The 23,099-nt window shown below is 37.6% G+C and overlaps 1 protein-coding gene across 4 annotated transcripts; it reads right to left on the reverse strand.

The window, feature by feature from the left end:
* Positions 1-1,210: 1,210 nt before the first annotated feature.
* On the reverse strand, positions 1,211-21,185 carry LOC145764997 (uncharacterized). Of its 4 annotated transcripts, none has more exons than XM_082576721.1 (12): positions 21,029-21,185; positions 14,599-14,720; positions 11,462-11,606; positions 10,557-10,703; positions 9,029-9,190; positions 8,420-8,596; positions 7,620-7,724; positions 6,798-6,877; positions 4,463-4,559; positions 3,748-3,953; positions 2,890-3,040; positions 1,211-1,958 (listed from the first exon to the last, which is right to left on the reverse strand). In XM_082576721.1, the coding sequence occupies exons 1-12, from the start codon at positions 21,125-21,127 to the stop codon at positions 1,854-1,856; spliced, it is 1,596 nt and encodes a 531-aa protein (XP_082432847.1). In that variant the 5' UTR covers positions 21,128-21,185; the 3' UTR covers positions 1,211-1,853. The 4 variants fall into 4 exon arrangements, with proteins under 4 accessions (XP_082432847.1, XP_082432849.1, XP_082432850.1 ...); XM_082576723.1 differs by lacking the exon at positions 21,029-21,185 and adding an exon at positions 20,483-20,576; XM_082576724.1 differs by lacking the exon at positions 21,029-21,185 and adding an exon at positions 20,171-20,277.
* Between the last annotated feature and the right edge of the window lie 1,914 nt (positions 21,186-23,099).

A 23,099-nucleotide genomic window follows, 5' to 3' on the forward strand; every position in this document is an offset into this window, starting at 1 on the left:
CATTACAAACGAAGCAATTAGGAAAAGAATTGGAGTGCAAGATAGATGGGCAAACGACTTGGCAAAACAAAAGATGAAATTTGCGGGACTTATTTTGAGAGGATCGGCAGGACAGCTACATCAATTGGTTATTGAAGGTGTGGTGGAAGGAAAGAGGTGCAGGGGAAGAAGGAGACGAACATGGGGAGATGACGTGATACAGTGGGCTGATTTGTCAAGCATCGGAGAAACAAAAAGAGTAGCGGAAGAACGTGACTTGTGGAAGAAAGTGACAGCCAACCTCCGGATCGGAGACGGCACGTGATGATGATGATTTTGAAAACAAATTAGGCCTAGTAGTTTTTTTTTTCTACAGTGTAAACCTTTAAAACATTTAGCTAGGCTAACACGCACAACAGTATTTCAATAAAAGTAATAATTTATGTTGGATCGATCGAAACGAAAAAATTATAATAGATTAATATCAGCACAACTAGCCCGAAAAAACGCAAATTTACATATAGCCTAAATAAAAGTCACTTAATGTTCAAAACCTCCATTTTTTTGCTTTATTCTTTCTTTTTTTCTTCATAGTTTTGGTCAAGTAAAATAAAACGTTTTTTTACACTTGACCAATACTTTTTTTTTATTTATACATTTTTAACGAGTAAAGTGAGTGAAAAGTTATTTTATAAATTTGAAAAGTTGCATTTTTAAGGCACATGGCCAACAATCCTTCCTCGATCCGCTTCATAGGAAGCTATAAATCACTTGTTTTCTAAAACGTATTCTTATTAATAAGTAGGCTAGGCTATGCGCTATCTCTTAAGCTTTAAAAAACGATACGAATTTTTTTTTCATAAAATTACAACATCGGGTAAACTAAACTGCGAACAGAAGCAGATTTCCATGTTGCTGCTTCTTTCAATGTAGGTTTCTGATGAGAACTTAAGTTGAGCCGAAAACGTTCGACTGTTAAAACTATTTGCAAATATGAAAAATATATTGTTATATGCTCAACCCTGCTTTATTGGTGTGTCTTGCCTGTCTTTGGTACAAGAAAGAAAACTCTCTCCCGAAACTTTTTTTTTTTTGCTCCTGAAGTTTGGAAATAGGCTACGAACTACGATATCTAAAATAAGCAAAGTTGGTGAGAGTTCTGCCCAAAAAAAGATTGTTCTCTATCTGTGCAAGTCTGTATCTTATGGCTGTTTTTAATATGAAAGACTTTGGCTGTGTAGTTTATTTTAAAAAAACACATAAATAGTTTAAAAAAACTCGAGAGAAAAATCAATATTTAAAAAACACTAGGCAGCAAAGCGAATGCATATTACAAGTATAAGCACACAAGCAATAACTTTAAACTCCTGGAGATAACGATAACCAGAGATGATAAAGAGCTGGCTAGACCCATTGTCCGCACTCTGCAAGCTATCCAGTGCATCCAACAACAACACTCAAGTATTGTGAGTAAAATGAATCTTCTCACTATTTAGTCGGATAATGTCCCAAATGCAGAGGCCCATCTTGAATGCTAACTAGCGGCGCACATAACACAAGCACTGCATCGTGCTCGCAACTTATCAAATGCAATTGGCCAAAACTATTTCAAATTACAAACACAATTGCACAACAACAAAAGGTTTCAATTAGCATACAATTACACCATAGTGTGTAAATAATTACACTCAATTTCAATTGAAACAGATCGAATTCTGCTGCCCAGAGGTCTAAATTATGATGACGATGAGAGTCAACGTTTGACTAACAAAAGTTATTGTGTTTGAATTGTCAGATGATCATGATGAGAGTGCTAGACGTATTTTGCATAATCTAAGAAAGCATTTAGTTTCGAAAAAATATCAGCAACTTATTTAAAAACAGTTTGATCTTATAAATGTATCTAGCTTGACCAATTGCAATCCCTTTGGTCTATCATCACCTTTTTCTTTTCTTATTGGAATTGGAGAATCTTGACACTAAAATCAATCAATAAGTTAAAGTAAGTTTACTTGACTGACAATGTAGCCTAACTTAATTATTTACTTGCTTAGCTACAACAGATACATGGCTGATACGGGCTTTATTAGTAGGAATACGCAATCTGCTACTGACTTTAGCCAATCAAGCTTACATACTCCCCCGTCAGGCAAGCAATTAGGCTGAAACGTTGGAGGCTTATCAGACCAAACAGTGACTTTATCAGGTAAAGGTTCACTCTTGCAAATCTTACCAGATCAGGTGACTGTCTGTCCGCCCCGATAGCTCAGTTGGTTAGCGCGTCACTTCTAGAACAAAGAAACTTCAAGATCAATAGCGGCGCTGGTTCGACTCTCGGGGTGTGCGCTTGAGCAACGCACGTTAAGGACTGCTCTCCATTCAGCGGCATCTAATGGATGGAATAATTCCTCGGCAACAAGACTTCAACAATCGGAAACTTCACTCTGTCAATCTCGGTGACCGGCCTGCGTCAGTGATTCAAAGCCTCTACAAGATTGCGAAACTTCCAGGATTAAGCTCTACAAGAAGCTTTCCCAGTCCGAGGATAAAGATTCAATCAATCAATCAGCCGCAAACAATGTAGGGTATGAAAGTAGTAATTATATCAGTCAACAAAATAAGTAGCCTAGGTACCAATCATGGCCTATAATTTAAAGCACGCAGCAAACCTGCACATTTTTTGAAGTGATGTGAATGTATTTTACGCTTTACATTGCAAAGAATGTACAATGTTTTTGAGAGCGGTTTACTGTTTTCAATATTCTAAATATTCTCACAATGCCGATATTAAATCTATATTCGATATCTTAAGAGCAAACGCCAAATTTGACGACGCAAGATGGCGCTGCAAAATCAGCAAATACCACAGCAAAATAGTGATAGCGACGTGATGCTCAAATAATCTTTTACCTTTAAATTTCCGTCTAAGGAACGTAAATTTGATTTAAAGTTTCTTTCTGCCACATCAGCACCAGAGTAACAGCAGCCGTACTCAGTTTTCAGCAAAGAAAGGTCGCAAGTCGGCGACGGAATATAATCCACAAAAACATTGATGAAGCATCTGCATTCAAAAGAAGAATAGTATTTACTGCACTACCCAGCCAGCAAATTATTCCTTTTTTGCATCGATTCAACATCTGCAGACTTGACACCAATTTTTGCAGGCATTGAACGGTATCACGCCAGGCCTGTGGAATCGAGAGTCGAAAGTGAAAATGATTTTTCTGAGCCCGGATCCTGACTGTCAAGAAACTGGAAACATATGTTTTGGTCCGACCCCAGACAGCAAAATCTGTTATTTTTACATTGATTTATCGTCTGCAGACGTTAAATCAATGTAAAAATGACAGATTTTGCTGCCTGGGACCCCAGACCTGATATCGATTTCTCAAACGCATTTCTTTACATTTCCTTGGAATTTATTTGCATATCGGAAACACATTAACGCTGCTATTTTCATTTCTCTCTTTTATATTTTTGCAATGCTTTATTAAGACTATCACTTTTATTTGTTCTACAGCAATATAGTCAATGATCATCTCAGTTTGAAAATACTTTTTACAACAATTTCAGCCTGTGCTTTGGTTTATAATCTAAATCAAATTTGCGAAATAACATGTGTTGTAGATATATTGTCACTCATAACGCAATCTTAGGTTAGTAAATTTAATCAGCTACTTTGTTATGCTGAAACTAGTACTAAAAAATACTTCAGACTGTTATCAAGATTTTTCATGATATGAGTGGCCTGTAAGCTTTACACCTTACCTGACTCGCATTACATCTTGCTGCAATATCAATTTAAGTGGATCTTTTTTCACCATTTCAACAGGAATCCCCGATTTTGTTTGAAACTCCTCCCAGAACAAAGTGTTTGAGAACCTTTCATAGGGCGTTCTGATGCTCATACAGCCGTGGCGTTTGGCGAAGTAGTCGATATAGCTGCTATGATCGGCAGAGTGCACCACAGAGACCTGGAAACAACGTAAAAATATTCCATCTCAAAACAGATACAATGATACATTTTAGTAATTTGGAATACACCTCCTTTTAGAATAAACTACCATCCAACGTTTTATATTTTGATTTTTAGTTTTATATTTTGTGGTAAAGATTTACACAAAACATGCCTATGAGGCTAAGATATTTCAGACCAACAACGTTTGCAGCGCCCCAGACGTCAAAATTCGTCATTTTTACATGGTCATCAACATGTAATGTCATCAACAACATGTCAAAAATGTCATCTACATGATTTAACGTCTGCAGACGTTGAATCAATGTGTTTGCCGCCTGAGGCAGTAATGCAGCCAACACGCAAATGCAAAAAATGTGCCGCGATAAGTTGAGATCAACCGACATAAAAGAACGGAAACGAATATTTGTATGGTACATTATCAGGGAGCAAAAGTTGCTCAGCAATTCACACCTAAAAGCGACCAACACCAAGTCGTTAACATTTTCCAACAGCATGCCAACTTACCAAATGAATAAAGGTGCTAATGGCGTCCACCATGTCAACTTCCTCAAACCGTGGCACGAACCTTGATATCTGGCCGCTCATTGCTTGCCACTCCTCGCTAAATAGATTGTGAGAAGGTAAGGTAAAACAAGTCGCGCCTACATAACTATTTTGTTTTATTTTCTGCACACTCCCAAGTCCCAATGACATAATTTTGGAAAAAATAAGCCTAAACTGAAATTATAAAGATGTATCAGTCACTCAAACGTAGTGTAAAACATACTGCATATGTAACATGGCCTTCAACTTTTTCAATGGCCGTCAACTCTTTCAATGCATATTTTTACATACTATTTTAATTCTCACAAATTCTCTTAAAACAGTGTACTGTAGTTATTAGTTTTGTTTGCAACAACATATAGATCGAATGTTTCTCGGCAGTGGAGCAACAATTGATAGTGATGGACAGTTAGACACGTGTGTCGCCCTAGAGCCTGGGTTCAACAGCGTGCTAGTTCATGACACGGACTCGAAAAGCTGCTGTTGCCAGCAAAGTCTAACAAAAATAGCACGACATGGAGTTCCTTACACCGGTAGCTAGAATTTAAACAATTATATAGGTCGTATTTCGGAGAAAAACGTCAAAAACATAAGTTAAAAAATATAATATTCTTAGGAACGTAATTCATAATTTATCTAACTTTTAGAAAAATTATCTTGCACAGTAGTAGTAGTAGGCCTACCAAATGCAATTAAAATGTAAAATCAGACCTTCAGCAGGGTGGCTGTTTGCGAACCATTTGGATGGTATGACGAGGGCTTTGGTGGCGATTCTTAAACATTCTGTTTGTATTATATCGCAACTTTTTTTTGAAACATTTTTCGTTGCACGACCACATTTCTATCACTCAGTAAAGCAAGACCTTTGATTCGATGCGAAACCGGTTTCGACCGGATTTGCAACATCACCAGGAAAAGCAGAAACTGCTTGTTTTACTTTGCTGTGACGTCTTGAGACGTTTCAACAATGCAAAAAGGCAACTTCAAACCGGGAAAACTGTTTCCGGTTTGCGTAATTTCAATGAATCAACGGAAGGTGGGAGACTCTTTTGCAAGTTCTACTTCCAAAGGAACCACGTAAATTTATTGACATTCAAACAAGCAGTCAGCTGTGAAAGGGGATTTTAAATCGTTTGTGGCACTGTTTTGGAAATCACACTGTTTTGAAAACGTTTTCATGCCCACTTGAATGTTACTGCCTGTTTTTCTAATCACATTTTGCTCAGAAAATAGTCCATTACAACATCTTTTCTCTATTATCGACGCAGATATGGACAAGAAATACATTTTGGTGATAATTAATTTTCAATGGGTAAATATAAGGGCTATTAAAATGTTTCATATCGTGTTAAATCATATCCGCAGTCGATCAAACGCAAATAACTAACAGGGTAAAGTGTTTAGTAGAAGAACACGATGCGTGAAGCTGAGTGTGGTATCGAACACAAGCCCGTTTGGATCCGATCCAAAGTCACTGCCACCAATCTTGTGGCAAGTTTTAGAACCACAAACGAACAAAACAAAGCAACCTTAACGGGTTTAATATGTTGTATTACACAGAGATATAACATAATTTTAAAAAATCACCTCAAACGTTTTTGACACGTACATGTGCCCTCATCAGGAATTACTTAAATCTGCAATATACTCAATACTCAATAGGCTACTATAAACAATAACCTGCAATATTAAGTAATTCCTCATGAGGACACGCGTACGTGTCGAAAACATTTGAGTTGATTTTTTTTAATTGTGTTATATCTCTGCGTTATAAAACATGTTAAACCCTATAAGGTTACTTTGTTTTGTTTATTTATGCTGGTTCAACAAAGCAACCTCTCCACCAAAGCTTTATCAAGTTTTAGAATTAAGTAAAATATAAGTATTTTAAGATCACGCCATATTAGTTTAGTTTTTCTAACACAAAAAAAAACGCTTATAATTTTAGTACTAAAATGCTACAAAGTCTACAAATGCGTCAAAACATTAATCAAAACGTTAAACGAACGTAATCTAAACGTATTTAATGATGAGTTAAAAATGATGAGCAAAAAAACATGTCTGTGGCACGTAGAAAAACTGACCAATTGTGCAAATCGTTACTCAAAAAGAGCGCAGTCATTTGTAGTCTATATATTGTTATCGTTGTTTGGGTCATGAATTTAAACTTGGTGATTCACAGCAAGCGGCTCTGACGTCAACGAGTGACGATAATATTTTACGCCGGCTTAGGCAAGCAAATAACGTACCCGGCAAAGAAACTGATACAAAGAGAACATGATAGGCTAAAACTTACCCATCTATAAAAGGCTTGATCTCCAGTACAAAGTCACGAATCACCCAGTAATATTGACTCAGAAATTTTAAGTAGGGAATCTGAAATAAAAAGAGGACTTCTAAAACCAAAGAAATTGCACCGTAATCTACTACAGAATTGAAGCTTTTCGTGCCCTAATTGATTTCAACTACGTAAATATAACGTAATATTACACACAGATAAAAGCTTACTTAAAGTTGTGTGTAATTGCATGGTTCAATGTATTATATCATTTATAATTTAGACTAGGGCTAAAACTGGACCAACTACTGTAAGTCTACAATGCAGTGCAATAGACATCGTCGAAAATAGAAGCTTGTAAAAAACTATGAAAATTAACACCGCAGCAGCAACAAACTGGAGAAATTCTATTTTTAATAGATTTGCTACGGAAAATCGACTTTTTAGCATTGGTTCTTGGTCTGGTGATGTTAAATCTATGTGAGGATTTAACTGATAAAGTTTGGCAATTTTAACCACCTTCAGTAGAACTGAACCACAGAACAGCTTCTCTGTGGGATAACAATGCGGCTATTACAACCCAAACAACACAAATCCGTCATTTTTACTTTGATGCAACGTTTGTAGAAATAGCTTATATACAGCTTATACTAGCTTCCAGTTAAGTTAAATTAATGATACAAATTATATTTTCTTAACAGAATCAAGGCAAAGGAGGCTAGCCCAGACAGCAAATCAGTCGTTTTTTACATCGATTCAACGTCTACAAACGTTAAATCAGCGTAAAAAATGATTGATTTGTTGACTGGAAAAGAAGATATATTGAAATATTGTTATTACGTTTTGCATCTTGAAGTCCGTCACATAAGCTGGTGGGAATAATGCGTGTTTTCGTTGAAATGATCCTTGTCTCACATGAGTGCCATTATTCCCATTACCAATGCTCTGAAAAACAAACAAATAGTATTTTTGAACAGCAAACTTTCCGAACGTGACGCTAGTCATTGCAAATACAAGAAAGTCCGGACAAGCGTCGTGGCAAAGACAACACCTTACAAGGCGCAATTTCAAAGACAAAAACTTTTATTAAAAACTATAATATTAAATAAAAATAGAAAAATGAATACCTGATAAATTATTGTACACTTTGCATTCCAAGACGTATACTGTATATTCAAGGGACTCATACAACAATTTATAGCGTGCTATATTTTATAGAACATAAAAGATTACTAAACACGAATGGATTCATACAAAATAGTTAACAAGAGCATTTTGAAAGAGCACCGTTGTATTTCAAAACCGGTTAGGTCACTGCAACGGGGCTAGAAACCTGCAGAGGACATGAACGGCTCCATACAAAGTAAACACTGAAGACTTAGGATCTGGTGGTATGCTATAGCAAAAATAAAGTTTGGCCGACTATTTCCAGTGGCAAGAAAAAATAGCGAAAAGCAGCGGTCTCCAAAGTTCGCCCTGTGGGCAAAGTTCGACCGACAAATGGCTTCAACCTGGCCCACAAGCTTGGTACGGGGCCCTGGTTGCACGGAGCCCTGTTAACACGACCCTGGTTGCACCTGCATATTTTCGCTTCAGACACGTTACTTTCAATCAACACAAAAATTGTAATGGATATTTACTGTTTTCTGCTGATCTTCCTCGCACTCTTGAGATCCGAGCTCAAAGTAATATTCTCTTAGTTTATCTTCCATTGTGCCAGAAAACTGCTCCTTTGTAATTGGAAAGGTCTTCCAGAAGCACACAAATCGATCAAACAAAGTTCTTCTATTAGAGGACGCGTGGCAAATCCGCAAAGCCTGAACAATTGAACATGTAATAAGTAATATACAGTGATTCGCACTGGAGTGGGACGTTTTAATAGCAATATGTTCCAATGGGGTCTTGCCAAATCGTCATTCTGTTTACGTGGAACAGCCCCCCAATCCGCACAACACATTATTCATTACTGTCCACCTCATACACAAGAAGAAGATGATCATAACATGATTTCGAATTTTGATGATAAGCAATCCAACTGTACAATTTCAGTGTAAAACACATCTGAAATAGTTTGTACTTTGAATGTGGCCAAGCAAAGTAAGGCCAAGATGAGAATGGTTTACTATTTTAAGACTCTTAGCTCCTCATATCTATGCGACAGTCTAACTAAAAAAGAACTTTTAGACACGATATTTCAATAACAAGAACTCGTGTTATGAGCAATGAGCATGTTCAGACGCTGGCCTCACCTGATGATTAAGGCGTTCCACGAAACGAAAGTGAGGAGAAAGTAATTGGTAAAGCACATTCTTTCGGTTTAATACTGTCTTTGCTGCAATGCACACAGAACTGGGAAATACGAAATGCACGTAATTATGGGCTAGCCCTGGGGCAAAGTAGGTCAAGCATACCTAATCAAAAGCAAAATCAAGATATGATTAGAACATTTGCTTTTAAGAATAATTCTTACTTTTTATTGAAATCTTGCTTGATTAAGACATCACTCATTTAAATAATAAACGATTTCACAAGCTGTGATAACTGTATAACGCTGGGACCAATGACGTAGATCAGTGGTTCTTAACCTATGGGTAATTACCCACATGTGGGTAATTTCAGGATAGCAGGTGGGTAATCAGCTGAACCAGAATATTTAGAATTATAGATGTAACAAACAATGTCACAGAGCTCTGTAAGTGGTAAAGTTGCTTTATTACTTATGCTTTTTTTATGTTTTGAGTCCGTTCAAAACAACCAAACAAGCACAGTGATATTTTATCATTTTTAGAATTCTTTCGTCATAGTGATTTATTTTTCGCATCATTTTTGTTGCCGGTTTTATGTATTTCATTTTTGTGACATATTAGTAAGATTTTTCTTGTATAATCAGTTCAGTTACAGTTGTTTTATGAGCAAGCTTGATGGCTGCGTTGCTGTTAGCAGTTGTTTGAAGTAGTTTATATAGCTAAGTGTACATTTAGAGTTAGTGTTGAGACGAGCGAGCTATATTCTTTTGAAGATGAAAGCTTGAGAAAATTCTGGGGAATGATGGGGAAAGCAATAAGCATATCCAAAAGTTGTGCAAAACCACTAACATTGTTGACTATGTTTCATTCCACTTATCTCTGTGAATCAGCATTTTCAAGTGTTGTTGCTTTGAAGTCAAAACTTCGAAACAAGCTGTTAGATCTGAAGTCAGATTTGCTTTGTGCAGTATCCAAAATCGCACCCAATATTGCATCGATTGTACACAAAAACAGCGCAAATGTCTCACTGAAACTATTGATGCCGTTCTTTACGTTAAATGTTGTTTTTGCTGAATAACGCTGTTTTATATTTTTAATATGGTAAAATAGATAAAATTAGATTTTGGGTAATGGGACTTTGATCTGGACAGAAATGGGTAATAAGGGAAAAAAGGTTAAGAACCCCTGACGTAGATAGAAAGAAAATTTTAGAAAGCAAAAGCAACTATTGGGGAAGTAAACGTCATTCAACAAATTACAATGGTATAAAAACGTTGTAATGGTGTATACAATATATTTTTGGGGGAGGGGCAAGATAAAATTTTGGGGGACGATTGCCCCCAAAGCCTCCTTTCCTTCCTGGCTACGTCAACGTCTGCAGACGTTACATCAATGTAAAAGTGACGGATTGTGCTGTCGGGGTAATAACCGTAACGCTAACACATGAATGTTTTACCTTGCTGTCTGCTTAATTTTGCTTTCTCTGTTTTTGCAGCAGTGTTGCCAAATATACTAGCTTGCAACTACTCACTTGCAAGTGAAGCTTTGCAAGGTCGTAGTCTGCCTTGTCTTGCAAGTTGCAATCATCAGAACACAATTCTTCTCCTCCAATCATCAGTATCACTATCTTGTTGGTATCAGGATCCACGAAAACATGTTCAGCCTCCCAGTAAAATCCCTTCGAAGGAGAAAGCAATGTCGAGATTTAATGAATTCAAACGAGAAAAAGATAGTGGATCGATACAACAACAACGCCATCGTTATGATTTTTTTATAGAAAAGTTCAAAATTTTTCGCAAATTATTACATTTAGAATAATTTGTTTTTACGATTTTTACGATTTTTGTTTTCAACAACGCCATTGTTATGATCTTTTTATAGAAAATTTCAAAAATTTCACAAATTGTTACGTTTAGAATAATTTGTTCTTCCAATTTTTTCCTGTAAACTTTAAGTTATCATCAAAAAGCCACAGGTTTATCTAAACTTGTACAACCATCTTTTTTTCCATTTACGATCGCGATGCACTAATACAATTTATCAAACCGTCCCTCTTTCAATAGCCATCAGATAAACTTATTATATTGCTATACATTCTGATACGAAATGATCAGTCAGTTCCACGACTTTTCACATCAAACGACTTTTGCATCTGTTACGCATATTAGGCTATCTTCTTCGTTTGAACTTCTGGGGTTACAAACATATCCTTTCAGCTTTCACCATCTCTTAAGATGAGGGTCTATCTTTTTACCATCCCTTAAGTTGAGGGTCTATTCTTTCACCACCCCATGTTGGCAATGCTTCACATTCACGACTACGATGATAAGATAATGAATTTATGAAATAGAAAGTTTTGATGTTATGAATTTTGAGCTTTAACATTAAATCAAACAAAACGTTGTGATTTCCAGGTGATGTACAAGCGGCTGTTACCTGAAACAAAGTGAACTTCTTCATGATCGCCAAGTCAAACCCATACATGCTTCTCTCTTCATTCCATTTTAAATTGTAGGCGAACACCGTGTGAAACATGACGAAGCATAACTGACTATCGGATATCAGCTCAATAGTTTGGGTCCTGAAATTATTTTTGTATTATTTGAGAGGAATTACAGACATTGGAGAGAGCGATGTGCTGTATCACACCAGACAGCAAATCACATTCAACGCCAACAGACGTTGAATCAATGTAAAAAACACTGATTTGCTGTCTGGGCCTATATTAGATTTCTTACGTATAACTCTTAGTGTATCTAACTCATAGTTCTAACAATTCACAATTAAAAAGTAGATAAAGTATGTTCAGTTTTTTTTCATGTTTTGTTTATAATAGTTAAATAACTGGCGATGCGTATTTTTACTCGATAACTTTCTACAAGGAATGTTGGAAACAAATTTTATATGAACGAAAGGAAATCTTCAACTAAAAACTGAAACTTGAAACAAAAGCAAGAAAAGGGAAACTGCGTCAAAACAAGATTTTCTTTCGCTGCGTTTCAGCTCCAAGTATCTCTCCTGCTGTCTTCTGATTAAACTCACACACTGACGTTGAGAATTCTATTATTTCTGCTCGACCATGGTTTGTTCGACAGAAACGCAACAGATTTTTAACCATTCTCACAAAACAAATTCGTTCTGAAGGATCATTTATGTTTAGATAACAGAACCTATCACACATGCACAATAGCAGCAGCCCACCAGAGTCAACTCTGCATGTTTCACCTCAACACAAAGCCATTGATGCAATGTGACTTGGTGAATCCTTTATCTTTTGTGGTGTGGAAATAAATCACATACTTTTGCTGAAATTCTCATCACAAAGAGCTATTTTATTTTAGTTCCAAAAAAATTTCATTCACTTTATTTTGACCTGAGAATTTTTCTCCCATACTTGAAATTTGTATGTAGTCTACAAGTTTTGCTAAAATTTTGTAGGAAAAGCACTTTACATTCAATTCAATTTTATTTTTCATTGCTGGCGCGCACATGTAGAGAACGATAAAGTAAACACACGAATTTGACACCAACAAAAGGGAAACATGACAAAACCAAAACGTTTAATATATACATCGACCAAACAACCTTTGGAAAACACTATCTTAAAAATGCTCAGCCACCAAACCTAGAAAAGAAAAAGAAAAAAGAAATTTTTTATTTCGTTGATTGTAACAATAGGCCTACAATTAACACTTGCAAGGGCAACAAGGGCAATTATGCAATTATTATTTCACTAAAAAGGTTGCCAAAAAGATAAAAATGCAAAAAAATTGTATTTAAAAGTTAATTAAGAAGCAAGATTGTAATTGCAACAATTAGTATGAAACATTAAAGGTACAGAAGTAAAGTAGTTTTCATGATACGAGTTTTAGTACAAAAGATAGCAACATAAGTGTCGATTTGGGTTTCGAACTTTCGACCCGACAAGTTATCAGTGCTAATAGCAGAGATGTACGTATACGCCGCATACTTGCGGCGTAGACTTTTTGTTTGCGCTAACTCTTGCGGCCACATTTTTTTAGATAGTTTGCGCTTGAGGCTACGCCGTAAAGTTTTTGCGGTTTTTAGCGCATAGCGTCAAAGCATACTTTTTAATGTATTTTTTTCTCTACAACACGCCAATGCCTTCCAGCGCTGCAGTTGAAAGAATGTTTTCAATGGGCAAAGACATATTGGATCCAAAACTCAGCAAAATGTCAGATGAACACTTTCAGATGCTTGTGTATCTTCGTGGAAATTCAAAATAAAAGTTGTTTGTTTCGAGTGGTTTATTCCGTGTGAATGTTTGGCACCTAGCAAACAAAATTAGTTTACGCTAGTGTATGCGCTGACGTTGACGCCGCCAACTTTTATTACAAGTTGCGTTGACGCATACGGCGTATGTTTTTTCGAACGTTTGCGTTTACGCTGACGGCGTCAATATTTTTTGTATGCGCGTACATCACTGGCTAATAGGAAACGAACTGTACGGGTCATCACTGATCAGCTGTTGATGAAAATATCGGCAACTTTTCTACGTGTAGTTCGTTTTACTGGGTTGATGATGCATGATTTTCATACAATTTTAAATTTGGAAGATTGTCTTAAAAACTTATCCAAAGAATATTTACAATATTTTGCAATGGCTTAAAATCATTTAAATCAACGTAAAAGGTCTCTCTTTCTCTCACTCAACACGAATTTAACTCTTTGTAAGTGACTTTTGATAATTTCAAATTCAAAAGCTTGTTTTTATTGATTTATTCAAAAGCTTGTTTTTATTTTGGCCTATTAAACGTGTTCAAAGCAGTCCTGTGCAATGATATCTTTGCTATGCCCTTGTTAACGTAAGAAACTTCACATAAAAAGCTTGACTTTATAAACTTTAGCCAAACTTTACTCAGCTGAACTTATGCAGCATCGCGAATTGTGCAATCAAAGATGACCGTGCTTAATTTACTTTTACCTCCGTAACCTTTAAATCTGCACGGCATGCACGCTTTAAACTTCTGTAGTTTTGCTTTTGCTACCTTTTCCTTTTGTTGGTTTTGTTTCTGTACACTATTTGTAACTTCATCATTGCTATTGTTTTCCGACAAAGAAAAATAAATTGAGTTGAATCAGGCCCAGATTTAGAGGGGAGCAGAGGGTGCATGTGCTGCGGGCCCCCTTTTGAAGGGCCTCCCGACGTGATACAGTGCTGGATTAATGCTACTGTAGACGTAGAGGTGGTTTTTCGCGCGTCGGCGCGAAAACTTTTTTGCACGGCGGTCCCACGATCTAAAAGTGACCCGGGCCCCTCATCAGCTAAATCCGGCCCTGAGTTGAATTGAAAGTCAAAACTAAACTTATTTATAATCCAGAAATTTATGCAGCTGCATAAAAAATACCCCCCTCTTCACAACAGTCAACCAAATCGAAATGATAAAGCCCCAAGCATTAGCAAATAAGTCAACCTATTGCCCGTAGCCGTAGCTACTGCAATAGCTTCGTAGCCTACTGCAATCAAAAGAACAATTTCCACTTGAAAAAATAGTTGCCTGTAGTTTGTTGTTATTGTTATCAAATGTAATTGCACGCATGTTGCATCATACCGCAAAACCAGTCGAGCCAGTTCTCTCGCCGTCCACAGTGTCATTCGTTTCAAATATCCTGGGCTGCGGTGGGTTAGAAAATCAATTTCTTCTTCAGTTGAAATCAAGCCAACATCAGAAACCTGCAAGTATGTATAACTTTCAGTTAAAAATCATGTGTGAAGAACATCCTTCAAGTCAGCAAAGTCCTTCCTTGATTTTTGTTTCAACGTCTGCAGACGTTGAACCAATATGAAAAGGACGGCTTTGCTAATTTACTTTGCTAAAGTCTTCTGAGTTGTCATGATCGTCAAAGTTTTTTTTCCTGTCAGCTGTTTGTTTCAATGGTGAATGTTTTTTATGTTTAATAAACGAGAAAATAAACTGTTTCACAAAAAAAAGCTTGTGAGACTGAAGCCGAGGAGCTTTGCTTTTGTAAAAGGAAAATGCAAAATGCTGGTGTTGTTATATTTCGAAAGGGAACGAAACAAAGAAAAAGGCTATTGCATTGATTGATTGAATCTTTATCCTCGGACTGGGAAAGCTTCTTTGATAGTTTAGACCAGGGAGTCACCAACCTTTTTTGCATGCGGGCCACTTTGGCACTAAGGAGAGCTGTGGCGGGCCGCACTAATAAAATTTTAGGTATAGGTTGACTCTTATGCTATAAAAGAACGCATTTCGTGCCCAGTATCCAGCGTTACATGCTGTTCACAGTGGCGTAGCAGCCACTTGGCGGTTCAAGGGGACGGCGAAATGAGGCTGCACAGTGCACACAGCACGAAAAATGAAGTAATGCAAAAATAAATAAGTAAAACAAGAAAATGATTTACAAAGAGACAGCTAGCACACCTTAAAAAAATTAACGATAGAAGAACAGCTAAAAAGCTCGAGTTGCTTCTTGCGTGATGTTGGATCAGCTGTAGCCTGTACTCCGTCTGTTGTTCAATTCTTAGTAACATTTATTATGGCATAAATCCGTTGTTATGATCACGAATCACTTTCTCTATCTCAGCAGTAGTTTCTGTAGTCAGACCTCGTTCAATTCAATTTTAAAAGTTCAATTTTGAGGCGGCTATTGATCTTTTATTTGCCTAATACATTTGTTGTCCATTTTTTGTCTTTTATTTTTGGCCTTAACGCTGAGACAGTGAGGCTTCTTTCTGAAGCAATATAGAACTTCTGAGATGCGGCACATTATTTGTAATTATTTTTATTGAAAAGATTGCTTAAACATGAAACTATTTAAAAATTTGCTGTAGTCTACTTAGGGCAGCATTTACAACGAAAGCCAGGGGCGGCAGCATATGCTCCTACGTCACTGGTTGTTCATATTTATGTTAGAATACCACAGCAACAAAATTAATCGAACAACGCTACTGACAGGCCAAGCTCTTTTTACAACACTGTTGACTTTTTTAACAATGCCTAATAAACGAGGCCACTTGTTTTACACACTTATAGCGAGGCGAGCGGTTTCATCAGAATATTCATCGCCAAACATGTCACTTCGCTTCACAAAAGATATATTGCAATTAACAGTTTCAGTAAACAAAGAAATGTTTAACACATCGCAATACAGACAACAATAGTGACCTGCAAAACATATTAGCGAAAAATAGGCTTCAATAACAGAAAGAAACCAGGCACCATGAAACAAACGTTTGTGGAAATCAACGAAAAATCGTTTCTATCGTAATTCAAGAACAGTCTTCTCTCTAAAATAGCAATGTTGGTTTTTCATCTTTTTTGTGACAGTCTATAACACCGTCTTTAATTATTAGACAACTGTCACTTGCGGTGCTTATCAGCATGGCAAGAATTGTTGATTCACAACATTTTGCAGTACTAATTAAGCTTTTCATAATATAACCAGAAAAAGTCTTTAAATTTATATATAATATTTTGCTAATTCATTATAAATTGAGTTGGCACAATGACCTATTTTGCCAACAAAAACTTGCATAAAGGGAACACTGCTTCTAAAACACAATAACGGTGAAACGCACACTAGTGTTTATATGACATTTACAAACTTAAAATAAGCAACCCTATGCTCACAGACAATTCCGAAATTCGACAGCAGACGTTTAAATCAACCACTGGGACAGTGTGGCTGGACATCACATTGGAATAACTTTAAGCCACCCCCATCTAGAACTACAATCTGATTGGTTGGTTGGTGGAATCGTATGCAAAGCAAAAATATGCTTCCCGGAAAGCATTTTTTGCCTTCATGCTCTTTAGCTCCTCAAGAAAAGTATTTTTGATTATTATACTTGTACGCTGATACCATCCGCGGGCCGCACATAACAGCGTGGAGGGCCGCATGCGGCCCGCAGGCCGCCAGTTGGTGACCCCTGGCTTAGACTAATCCTGGCAGTTTCGCATACTTGTAGAGGCTTTGAACCACTGACGATTGTTGAAGTGCTGTTGCCGAGGAATTATTCCTTCTACCAGACTTCGTTGAATCGAGATCAGTCAACATGCGTTGCCCAAGTGTACACCCCGAGAGTCGAACCAGCGCCGCTTGATCGAAAAGCTTTTTTGTTCACGAAGTCATGCGCTTAACCAACTGAGCTATCGGGGCGGACTGCATTGAACGAAAGAAAATATTGTAAAAATTCGGAACATGTTTATTTGAAACGACCTCATATTTATGTTCCATGGTTAGACGAGTCAATATAAGGTTGAACCCCAAAAAAATTGATACAAAAGGTTTTTCAACGGATTCTGTTACCTATGGGCCTACTAAATAACATACTAAAAGTCTACCAAAATCGGACCTCCAGAAAGGGGTCATTTTCAAGATGGCGTCCAAGATGGCCGCCGAAATGTTATATTGCCTATATCTCAATTGCTATTGAAACTAGAAAGGCGGTTTAGGAGTCTATCCCTAGGGTTTCGGGGTCAATCAATCGAATTAAGTAGGTTAAATTGCGATAGACAGATTATCTACTGAGATACGTATGATTTGTATATAATATACGACCTGGAGGAGCCCGGGGACATTTCGGACGCAGCGATAGGCCAACATCAGACAGAGCAGAGCACGATATTAGCAAATTCACTTGAGGCTTGAGATAAACCGCAAACAAAATCATCTTGACTTCCATTATGTAACACAAGCTTGAGAAAAGTGGTTTTCCAACATTCCAGTTTCTATACTTTTGGCAGCTTGATAAGCCGAATAGTGGTAAAATTTTCAGAGACAACTCCTCACTTTTCATCTGAATAAATTCCATATGTATTGGTGCAAAACGGTTTCCAGTACACTTTAAAATAAAACGTTTTTTCGAAAACAAAACACTCGAAAATCCGTCCGTAGTATCCCCAATCTCCCCTAATAAGATGGAATTATCGTAACAACATATTACATGCGGCATAACAGGTAGGCTACTATCAGTACAGGCATCTAAGAAAAACTGCAACCAACAAGAGGCTCATACTTGGCCTCCTACAGCAAATAAATACAGGGGATTAATCTGTTCTAAAGAATGGCGTACCATTAAAGTCTGGACACAGACACATTCAGAAAATCATCGGAATTACAACAGTAGGCTACAAAGGTAAATCGTAAACCAGGGTGATCTACCGGTTTGTTGTTTTATTGCCTACGGCTGTCTCTATTCATCATCTTCCGACTCGTCTAGAAGAAACTTGTTATGTGGATTGTCACATTCTTGCAGTTGGCATGGTCCACATGCAGCGGTACATGGTAGTCCGTATCCTCTACAGGAGCAGCGGAGTGTCTTACAGGCAGTGGAGCAGTTGCAATGAATGACCTTCAAGAGACTGCTGGAGCAGCCTTCCTTTTTGACATAAGTGGGATGAGCCGATTCTTTTGCAGGTTCCACCCCCAATTCATGACATCCATACTCTCTGCTTTTCCCATCCAGACCATTATCTGGTAGTAAACTCGACGACAGTGAAATTGGGTAGCAGATTCAGTTGGTGGCAGACGCTCGGGCGTTACAAATGGTGAAGCAGAGACAACTTTCTTGCTGAAGGTGTTGTATCGCATTGTCGCAAGGGAATCTGTGCTCTGGCCATCAAAGAAGACAGCCATTACTTATTGAAACTTGAAACTTAGCACCCAAGGTCATCGATTAATTATCTCTGTGGTCTGGTTTGGGGCAGTGAATGCTTTAGCACAGACCGAAGAACAGGATCTCCATGGACAAGTTTCCGAAAAGCAGTCTCTTGCAAACACCGAATATCCGAGACGTAGAGTCACAACCAGTCATGGCATGGATAAATATCAACTCAGAACACATGTCATGTCCAAAGATTTTTTTCAAACGGTTGATGTTGTATACTTTGGTACTGCCATCAGCTTTGGACTTGTCTGACCTGAAATAAAGGCCCTTACTGTCTTGTTCCCGGAGCACATGTCTATCATTGGCAGATACCTTACTAAAGACTGGCCTGGGTGCTCCTTTCCTTGATAAATAGTGTGCATCATCCCCTGCCAGCCTGGCGTGCCTGCTTGAAGTTGAATGACAACTCCCAAAGCAGATCAACCATGTTGGCACATGCAGTGAGAATCGGAAGTTCTCTGAATGTGATGTCTTGTCGAATATGTTTCGCAAAACGATGCTCAATTATCGCAACCTTGGACGTCTCTACAATGTTCAGTTTTATTGTTTCGTGCCTTGGGATAATCTGGCCTGTTTCCTGTCCTGGTGTCAAGGCGGCTATCATGCCCAATTGCCCATCCCGTGAAACGTTCCTTTCCCATCAATTGTGAGAATGTTATGATCTACATTGTCTGCTGCGAATAGCAAGTTGTTGTCCAACACATCAATATCCTTACCAATCATATTTGGTGCAGAACAATTTGCGGCATTCATTTCAAACCTCTGCATTTCGCCATACGAAGAGCAGAACCCCATCTGACACAAGCTATCCAAAAGAAACCGCGATCGATTTAGATGGTGCGGTTGCACTGAAAGGCCAATTTGCAAAGGGGCAATAACAGCTCGTGGTCGGACTGCCTGTATGATTGCATGACCAATAAAAGCAACTTTTCGCTGTGTGCCTTTACCTAACAAACAAGGCATTAAACACAACGTAGAGTTATTTTGGAATATAATCAAGAGCCGCCTAGATTTTAAGTGTCTCTGTAGTCGGGTACTGGTCGTTAACGGATGGCACATTTGTCTTGATGTCACTCTTTATGAGCCTGGCAGCTGCTTCAAGTAATACTCTCTTCTGTGACTCTTCATCACCTTCTTGGTTTGTGCTTACGAAGGTTTGTGCTGACCTGAGGATGCTTCCCGTTTTCTCTCTCAGCGTCACTATGTCCTCGGCGCTGGTTCGACTCTCGGGGTGTGCGTTTGAGCAACGCATTTCAGGACTGCTCTCCATTCAGCGGCACCTAGTGAATGGAATAATTTCTCGGCAACAAGACTTCAACAATCGGAAAACTTCACTCTGCCAATCTCGGTAACCGGCCCTGCGTCAAGTGCCTCTACAAGTATGCGAACAAGTACCAGGAATAACCTATCAAGGCTTTGTCAGTCCGAGGATAAAGATTCAAAACCAACCAACCAAACCTTTTCCTTCTGCAATATTTATGGAGTTTCCATACCGTTTCTTCAGGTGACTTTTTAGGTATTGATTGCCATAAGGGAGGGAACCGTCCTCATCAGATAAATACTCTTTCATTTTACACCTTAGATCAGAAACAGTCAGCTGTTCTTCATCATTCATGGCTAGGTACGCACACATCTTTGTGAAGGCTTGCTCTTGATCCTCATTCTTTGGCCTTCCAGCTTTCCTACGCTTTGAATCACGATCAGTCTGAAACTGCAAGGGGACATCACGGCTACACCTGAAATGGCTGCTACATACTTTACGCAATCTGCAGCATGTAGATCACCACAATAGTATTCAATTCTACCTTTGACTTTCAAAGACCACTCATCATGGCGGTTTTCACTACAATCCAATATTGCCTTTGAGAAGATATCAGTTTTCACATAACTATAGTCTTCACTTCCATCATGAACATTATTTCCGCAGAAAAGGCAATCAGTCTTGCTATTGAACAGACCCTCAGAGTCCCTAGTACCGGTACTTCTTTTATAAGTGCTGGTGGAATAAATCTTTTCTACTTTAACAACGATAACTTTGCTTGCATTGTGATGCGCCTATGCACGCATTCATGTGATTATGATGTCACAAACACAAGAACAATAAAAACTTGAATACCACCATCTACCCAATACGCAAAATTATTTAAAAATATGCCGTACATTTCCTTGAAAATGACCCCTTTCTGGGGATCCGATTTTGGTAGACTTTTAGTATGTTATTCAGTATGCCCATTGGTAACAGAATCCGTTGAAAAACCTTTTGTATCAATTTTTTTGGGGTTAGGTGCCTTTTTTTCGTATATTGACTCGTCTAGGTTCAGTTTTTGTAAGAAATACAAAATCACTCGTACCTTGCTCTTTTTCGACAAAGGAGACATTATTGCTTGATAAATCACTCGTACTCCTGTAGCCAGTTTCAGCTGATTGATAGACAGCTTCAACTTTATCATAATCAACCCTAAACAGTACAATGGAAAATATATCCAAAGCCAACAGCAATATATAATGTTTTCTAATAACCTCATGGTTATGTTTGGTGGTATATACTTAATAAGCGACATGGTTCTGCAAAAAATGAGTTAGATTTCGATTTGAATAAAGATACGATAAAGCATGATGCACTAACAGCCTACTGAGTACGCTACGAATTACGAAGTCAAAGGAAAGTTACTTGCACAAGCAAACATTCTACCATTGTTTATTGAATCTTGTTACAAAGAAATGTATGTTGATGTTACTGGGACATGCCATGTTGAAAGTTATCAAGCAAGCTGAAAGTGAAGTTTTGTGCTAACTTCACTGTAGATGTAAATATTCTTGAATAAATAAAACAAATCAGGATTGGAATAATCGTATTATTCTTTACTCACTTGTATGCTATTTAAAAGTAGGCTATAGACTACGCAAGTCACTCACATATTGAGCTGTAGCTAAGTTATCCTAACTACGTTATTGACAGACAACGCCAATTACAATCTTCTAGTATGCTATATTGCTAACCCTTCACCATAGAGCATGCATCTACAATTTCCTAAACTATAACTAAGAGAGGAAATTGTACGTGCTTCTGCCTGACAAGGTAGCCTACATTGCCAGCTGCGGCAGACTTTTCATTCAATAAAAAAGATTGACTGCTGATGATAGCCAGTTCTATCAGCTGAAGCAAAACGTCAATGTGGGCAGTCTGCGCCTTCTTTGCATTGATTTGTCTTTTCAATTAGAGTGAAGAGGCAAACTTGTATTTTGACGCATTGACCATTCAAGTAATACAGAGGGTAAAAATAGCGTTGTAATTTCCGCTATTTACCTGTATTTTCTAAGTCTTTAAATAAAAAATCCACTGTTGTCAGTGTTTTAACATTTTTAAAGTGTTGCGACCGTGCCAAATTTTAAACTGATAATCCTGTTTCGGTATCAAGCACGTCATACAAACGTTCGCGTTTTGTCGCTTTTATCTTTTTCTAGACCTCTGCTATGGTTGGCATATAAGCTATATTGTTTCACGTTATGATGGTCATAAATAAAAACAGCTAAACTAAACATGTACCCGTAGTCTATGTTATTGTTCACAGTGCTCACAAACACAATGAATCAAAAAATTTAGAATTCCATTTATAATCGCACCTTTACTGGCTTCTTTCAATGCTTCATAAACAACTCTCATCTTTGCTGTCGATTTAAAGCTAGGCTACTGCAATTCGTTTCTCCGAATTCAAATGATGGGGACTGAAGTTAGAGTCGAAACATAATACAAAGGTTTAGTTTAGTTAATCTACTCTACAGTGTAACAATTGCTCTTTAGAGATTGGATTTTTCTCTTTTTGTGGCGGTTGCATAAGTATGAACAGGATATCCTCTGATCTTATTTTCACTATTGGCTCAAGGGAAAATGCAATTTCTATCATTTTTAAAATCTTTGACACGACCTAATTGGAAATTGAACTCAAAAGCATCAAAATCAGTGCTGCAGACACTTGTAAGTTTGCTAAACTGCAAAACTGGTAAACCAGGGTGGGCAATTTTTGTTAAAGAATCAGCAGCAAACAGGACAAGTAAGCAAGGCAGTCAAAAATGTGAGTCTGCTTGCAAACTGGTTTCCAACACTTTGCTGCGTTAAGGGCCTTGTTTAGCCAATAACAGCAAGTTTTTTTTTCTGAATTCTTTTTATTTATTTTTTCTGTTCACTGAACCCGAAACAATTATTACAACACAGAACACTTATTGAGCTGGAAAATTAATCGGTAAAAACCTTGCTGAACATCTGCAACTACTCAAGCGAAATTTTCCATAAGTATTTCCCAAAATAACACACACATTAAGAAAAGTTTAAATTATTAACATTACAGAGAATGTACCCTTTTATCATCGTTATCACACACATTTTGCATGATTATTATGACATCTAGTCCAGAGCACTAAAAA

Source organism: Aplidium turbinatum, chromosome 2 (assembly GCF_918807975.1).
Source record: "Aplidium turbinatum chromosome 2, kaAplTurb1.1, whole genome shotgun sequence".
NCBI lineage: Eukaryota > Metazoa > Chordata > Ascidiacea > Aplousobranchia > Polyclinidae > Aplidium > Aplidium turbinatum.